The sequence below is a fragment of the Lissotriton vulgaris genome, chromosome 5 (genome assembly GCF_964263255.1).
Source record: "Lissotriton vulgaris chromosome 5, aLisVul1.2, whole genome shotgun sequence".
NCBI classification, from domain to species: domain Eukaryota; kingdom Metazoa; phylum Chordata; class Amphibia; order Caudata; family Salamandridae; genus Lissotriton; species Lissotriton vulgaris.
The window spans coordinates 1,610,401,484-1,610,408,754 of NC_141693.1; the positions used below are offsets into that span (position 1 = coordinate 1,610,401,484).

The window sequence follows — 7,271 nt, forward strand, 5'->3', positions numbered from 1 at the left end:
AGAGTTTACAGTGCACATCTTCAAAGTGCACATTTGGTACATGCTCACTATTGGTCTATGTCTGTAAAATACAGGGGGGCAGCAGGGCAGGGAACAATGATGGTCTGCACCAATATCACAACACTTAAAACAAAATACCAAGTCCAAAGTGTATGGTAGCCCCCGAAAGTGGGGCCTACCTCATCGGAAACTGTCTAGCTGTCAAGTGAGGAAAGGAAATGAAGTGCTCCCAATGTGAGTGTCCATTAATGGCAGGACATGAAAGAAATTAATTGCAGTCGAGTTCATTGTGGAACCAAATCTGTAAAAGAAAAGACATAAAATGCCGAAATTCAGTGCTTGATAGGTTAGAAAATCTCACTAAAAACATCTTAAATAAATAAACAGTGCATATTGGTTGAAGGAAGAAGCATAATATTACAGGTAACTTAAGAGAGAAGCTGACACAAAAGTACATTACTTATACTTTAAGGTGAACTGCTAGCTCCTCATCCTGGTTAAGGCCCCCGGCGTCTTAGTCTGGAATTCAATGATATATTTCGACTCCTTTTGTCTCAATTTCAGGGTCCTATCTCCCCCCCCGAGGACTTCTCTCAATCTGTTCCAGTATCTGGAAGCTCATTTCAGCTGGGTTGGAAAAATGTATTTCAGCAAAATGCCTTGCCACAGGGTACTTTTCGTTTTTGTTGGCTATGGCACGATAGTGTTCAAGCACACGGTGTTTTGCTTGTTTAGTGCTACTACCGATATACCATAGCCCACACGGGCAGACAATGACATATATGACAAAATCTGTACTGCAGGTCAGAAATTGAGTCAGCTTTCTAGTTAACCCATTGTATGTGACGGATTTTTTGTGGGTACTGTGCCTGCAGGCCTTACAATGGCCGCATGGGAAGAAACCCAATAGGCCCAGATTCTGGGTTTTGGGATAAACAGTAATGTCACTTTTCACCAACATATCACGTAGAGACTTGCCTTTTCTATACGTGATAAGAGGCGCGTTAGATAAATCCTTACCGATCACGTTGTCAGCAGTGAGGATGTTCCAATTTTGGGATACTATTTTGCGAATTTGTTTAGACTCAGTATTGTAGGTGAGAATAAGACGTGTTTGATCCTCCTCACTGGTAGTCTCTGTTTCATTTTCTCTGTCCTGTAATGTGTCTGCTCTGGGGATACCGTTAGCACGTGCTTTGGCTCTTTTAATGACCCAAGTAGGGTAACCTCTATCTTTAAATCTTGCCATCATTTCACGGCTGGTCTGTTCATAACCCTGGTCTGTACTGCAGTTTCTTTTTGCCCTGAGCAGTTCACCAAAGGGAATGCTCCATTTAAGCGTTTCTGGATGGCTGCTCAGGGCATGCAGCACACTATTGCCTGCGGTGGATTTTCTGAATAGGCAAGTCTGTAATTTGCCTTGGACTACCTCTACTCTGACATCAAGGTATTCTGCACTACTCTTGCTGATGTTGCTTGTGAGTACAATATTGAGATCATTGATATTAAGTTTGTTCACAAACTCGTTGGCCATTTCGGGGGAACCACTCCAGATAATAAAGAGATCGTCAATGTATCTCCACCATGTATCCACAAATGGCCAAAAGGATCTTAGGTTAGGGTCTGAGTTGATGCTTTGCTCCCAGTAGCCCAAAAAAAGGTTCGCAAAACTGGGAGCAAAGCATGAACCCATCGCCGTCCCAGTGGTTTGTCTGAATAAGACACCATCAAACACAAAGTAATTGTTACATAAACAATACGACATCATGTCCACTAGCATTATGGCTGAGATACCCGCCACCCCCTCTCAACACAATCCCCAAGAATTGGGAAACCGGAAACGGTTCTTGAATTTTTGGAAGGCGGGAAGGGAGTAAACCCTTCCCGGCCGTATTTATTAAAAATATGAAACAAAATTAAAACATTAAAATAACAGTTTCATATTATGTACAATTTCATTTCCACATTACGATGTTTGGCTAACCTTAACAGATCTCTAATACAGAGGTTCTCCTAGCCGAACTAACATCCTACAAAACATTTGACTTGAAATTGTACATCCTAACGTTAAGGGCCAACGGCAAGGTCGTAACCGGTGTCAGATCCCTAAACCAGACATACCCCCCTCACTTGTGAGAGGAGCGACCGCACCGAGGCGTACCTCAAGTGCATCTACCAATTTCCCTTTGTACTTGACGGGGGCCCCAATAGACTCGACGCCATTTAACGGTCGTTCGAGGACTCGTGTGAGGTGTCTAAAAGGTAGCGTAAACCCCCTCCCGCACCCCACACAACTTACCCATCTGCCGTCGCAGATGTCCTGGCCCCGGGAAATTCTCCAGGAGGGGCCGTAGCCCCTCCTATCCAGGAAGGGGCCTTGACCACCTTTCCTTTCCTTCCGGCGGCCTCTCCTTAGACAGGACCGCCTCCCCGTTGAGGGGCCAATTGGCCACCTCCCCCGCGCGCTCCCATCCGTAATGGGTGACGCCCCCTCATAGGGATCTTCCAATTACTGCTCACCGATCATGACCTTACCGCCTGACCAAAATAAATACGACAATTCTACCTAATTTACTAAGAATAAAAACGAACATGACTTATTACAAGCATGATACTGATCAACATTAGTGCAACATTACTTTATTTGCAAAACATACTGAAAATAACCATTCTTTATTGTATATTCAAAACTTTCACGACGATCATCACAACCTGCAAGAAACAGAGTTACCAGATCAAATCTTTATTCAAAAACAACTAGCTGTCCTTAGGGGCTGGTGGGTGGGTCAAAATTGGCTCTTCGTTCCGTCTCGAGCTCACGTGCAGCGGGGAGGTGCAGCTTCAGAGCACAGGAACAAGAGGATGCTTTCTTGGCTTCCGCTCCTTTTATCCGTCTTCAGGGTGGGCGTAAACCCGCCCCCGCCTGCCTCCGAGGGCGTGGCCGGCCGCGTCGGTGTCTAGGCCAGCCCACTCTAGGGCGGGAAAAAGGCGCGCCCCGGCTACGCCGCTTCGGACATACCAGCCGGGACACGCCTCCCGCCCAAGATGGCTTCCCGGGGGGATCATGGTACTCCACCATACGTTCGGGGGGACCGAATGGTCGCCCCTTTCCATATGGCTGAGATACCCGCCACCCCCTCTCAACACAATCCCCAAGAACTGGGAAACCGGAAACGGTTCTTGAATTTTTGGAAGGCGGGAAGGGAGTAAACCCTTCCCGGCCGTATTTATTAAAAATATGAAACAAAATTAAAACATTAAAATAACAGTTTCATATTATGTACAATTTCATTTCCACATTACGATGTTTGGCTAACCTTAACAGATCTCTAATACAGAGGTTCTCCTAGCCGAACTAACATCCTACAAAACATTTGACTTGAAATTGTACATCCTAACGTTAAGGGCCAACGGCAAGGTCGTAACCGGTGTCAGATCCCTAAACCAGACATACCCCCCTCACTTGTGAGAGGAGCGACCGCACCGAGGCGTACCTCAAGTGCATCTACCAATTTCCCTTTGTACTTGACGGGGGCCCCAATAGACTCAACGCCATTTAACGGTCGTTCGAGGACTCGTGTGAGGTGTCTAAAAGGTAGCGTAAACCCCCTCCCGCACCCCACACAACTTACCCATCTGCCGTCGCAGATGTCCTGGAACCCGGGAAATTCTCCAGGAGGGGCCGTAGCCCCTCCTATCCAGGAAGGGGCCTTGACCACCTTTCCTTTCCTTCCGGCGGCCTCTCCTTAGACAGGACCGCCTCCCCGTTGAGGGGCCAATTGGCCACCTCCCCCGCGCGCTCCCATCCGTAATGGGTGACGCCCCCTCATAGGGATCTTCCAATTACTGCTCACCGATCATGACCTTACCGCCACAGGCCGGATAGTTGACCGGCTATCCGGACCCCCCACAAAACACTCCTACCTAAAGGTCATGCTGCAAACCCTTTAACCAGGCTAAGAGGTCTCCTATGAGTAACTCGTTACCCACCCGGGACAAATGAACGCCGTCCCCCAAATACATACTGTCCCCTTTGATACAACCATGTGAAACAGAATGCAGTGTATTTGAACGAAACAATCTACTCACTTTGTTATTTATCTTCCTTACTGAATGATTCAAAGCAGTAACTGAAATAGCCCCCCGCCACACTTTCCGTGGGATCATATGGGACCATGCAATTGTGCACCCTGGAACTCTTCTCGCCAACCAACTTACCGTGGAAAGCATCGCCTCAAGAAGAAGTCGTCTACCAGTGGTCACCAAATCATTGCCCCCAAGATGTACTATGACTACAGACGGCGGTGACCTTGTCCGCCCTAACAAGCCCTCGAAAAATGATCGAAACTGGTCAATACAGAGCCCGCCCTTTCCGTAGAAGGTCACACTGTACCCGTATTCCCCAGCCACGTGAGTCATGTCACCTGCTTTGAATACGTCCGCAGCACGCCTCACGTATGAGTGGCCCACGACCCACACCTCCTTTTTCACAGCCGGTAATGTCTGACCGCTGGCCCCCCGGTGTTGGGTCGACTGGACAGTCCGCCCCGCCTCGTAAGCTTGCGCAACTGAAAACCAAACAAAAAACAAGAAGCGTGAGTACACGTTACAGCTTCACAACATGTGCAACCGTACATACCTCTTATAACAATTCGAGGACCAACGCCCCACACGTTTTATTTGATCAACATTCAGACCCCTGGCTGTAGCTTCCGTAGCAGCCCCTATCCTAAAGGAATGGGTCCCAAAGTCGCCGGGGTTCAAGCCCGTGGCAGAAATCGACATCGCAAGCACCCGCTGAAACTGAAACCTCGTCAGTGGGGTGGCGTCAGCGTGTCTTAACAAGGTCCCCCCCCATGCTGCCACCCTCTGTGCTAAATATGTTTCTACGCACCCAACAGGGCACATGGCGGACCCGGGGATCCTCTGGATGATTACACAGTCCCCGATTGCATCCTGATCGGATTTGGACTTTACAAACGAGACCGTCATCGTCTCCTCTCTGACCTGAATGTGTTCCCGGCACAGTCCCCCCATCGTATCCTGCTTGTTCTTTGCCACTAATTTGCTTACCCGCATAGCCCCATGGAATGCTAATGCAAATGCGGCTCGGAACAACACTGCTTCGTAGTGGGATGAACATGTTACCGGTAGCACGGATAATAACAGGGCCAACCTATCCAAACCTATCGGGTGCCTATCGTCTACTCTGCGACCCTCAAGGCGTTGCCACCCCCGTAGCGCTTTCTGCACCACGAAAGACGCTGTCGGGTCCTGGATCCCATGAGCCCTTGCCATGAAGGAAATGGCGGCCCGATGCCTCTGGGCCGTAGCTACTGACTTGCCTGCGTGACGTAAAGAGAGCAGGAATCTTACTACAGACTCTTCCAGACCCCAAAGCTCCCTCCCGGAAGTACCCAAAAAGGCCCAATAGGAACGGAACGCCCCTTCATATGCCTTCCTCGTCCTGGGTGCTAAACTCTCTCCCACGAGGTCTTGTAGTTCGGGGCACCGAGAGACCAAAGAGCTTCGGGAAAGGGTGCCGCCACCGGGTGCGCTGTGGGCAGAAAACCCCAGAAGGCCTGCATACGGAAACGAGAGAGCGCATCAGCCGCTTGGTTCATCACCCCCGGCACGTGCCGCGCCCTAAACAGTACATTTAGTTGCATGCACAACAACACAATTTCCTTGAGTAATGGGAGAATCAATTTGCAACGTGCTGCCTGATTATTGATACACTCAACCACGGTCATGTTATCAGACCAGAAAACCACAGAGTGACCCCTAAACCCTTCTGGCCATGTTCTCAAGGCCACCAGAATAGGGAATAGTTCGAGAAAAGCAATGTTACTCGTCAACCCGCACTCATGCCACCATGACGGCCATTTTTGAGCCGACCATTGTGTACCCAATATGGCGCCAAAACCCACACTCCCCGCCGAGTCTGTCCATAGTCCCAACTCCTCGGAAGACACTGCTGGTTTATTCCAGACAATTCGACCATTGAAATCCGCCAGGAATGCAATCCAAATGCGCATGTCCTGGCGAACCTCTGCCGAGAGTCTCGTACGATGATGTCCTTCCTTCAAGCCGACCATGGACTGTGCAATCGAGCGGGAAAAGGGCCGCGCCATCGGCATTACTCTCAGGGCAAAATTCAACTGACCCACCACCTGTTGTAATTGATGCAAGTTGACTTTCGTTGCACGAATACATATCTCAAGGGATAACCTGAATTTTAACACCTTTTCTTTAGGTAAACGAAAACAACCTTCCACTGAGTCGAGCTCGATCCCCAGAAACTCGATCAAGGTCGAGGGACCGACCGTCTTACCTGGCGCCAATGGCACACCAAATTGATTCATTAGGACACAAAATTCATGTAAGGCCTGTCCACACTCAGAATTCCCGGCTGCCCCCAGAAACAGAAAGTCATCGAGATAGTGCATAACATGGTGAAAACCTGTCTTCCTCGTGAATACCCACTGCAGAAAACAACTGAATTTCTCGAAATAGGCACATGAAATCGAGCATCCCATCGGCATACATTTATCCATGTAATAGCGACCCTGAAACTGGAAACCAAGGAGACGCTGATCGTCTGGGTGTACCGGGAGCAACCGGAACGCTGATTCGATGTTCGATTTGGCCATCAGCGTCCCGGGCCCCAGGCGATTCAACATGGCGACGGCCTCATCGAAAGATGCGTACCGCACCGAACATACTTCCGGATCTATCGCATCATTTACGGAAAGACCATGTGGGGCTGACAAATTGTGTATCAGCCGAAACTCCCCCGGGTCCTTCTTGGGAACCACCCCCAGAGGAGAACACACAAAATTAGCAACTGGCGGCAAATCGAATGGACCGGCGACACGACCTCGAGTCACCTCTTTCCTAATCTTTACTTGAACCACCGCCGTGTGCTGTAAGACCGACATTTGATTCTTACAGTCCGGTACCCCCTGAAAATCCCCCACTGGGATGCGGAAACCATATGAAAACCCGTTCCGCAACACCCCAGCGGAAGCATAATCTGGGTATTCGTTGAGCCAAGGAATCATTGCCATGGTATCAATCGGGGTCGGTAAAGGCGCCCCTCGGACTACATTAGACCTGTTTGGCGCCTCCCTTGCCACCGTTATCACCCGTTTTGGCTCTGCACATGGACTCAGGATGGGATGGCTGCCCGCATCCCCCACACTCATGTCTGAATTTGCATGACCCCTGGGGCCTGGTACATTTGCCCCTGTTAAAATTCCAACATATCC

The 7,271-nt window shown here is 49.5% G+C and overlaps 1 protein-coding gene across 1 annotated transcript; it reads right to left on the reverse strand.

Moving 5' to 3' along the window:
- Positions 1 to 284: 284 nt before the first annotated feature.
- Positions 285 to 1,765, reverse strand: LOC147716814 (uncharacterized). Its single transcript, XM_086919778.1, has 2 exons — positions 1,021 to 1,765; positions 285 to 301 (listed from the first exon to the last, which is right to left on the reverse strand). The coding sequence occupies exons 1-2, from the start codon at positions 1,763 to 1,765 to the stop codon at positions 285 to 287; spliced, it is 762 nt and encodes a 253-aa protein (XP_086775904.1).
- Between the last annotated feature and the right edge of the window lie 5,506 nt (positions 1,766 to 7,271).

Excerpts from the sequence above, each read along its gene's own strand:
- LOC147716814 (XM_086919778.1), bottom strand. The coding sequence starts at position 1,765 with ATGTCGTATTGTTTATGTAACAATTACTTTGTGTTTGATGGTGTCTTA.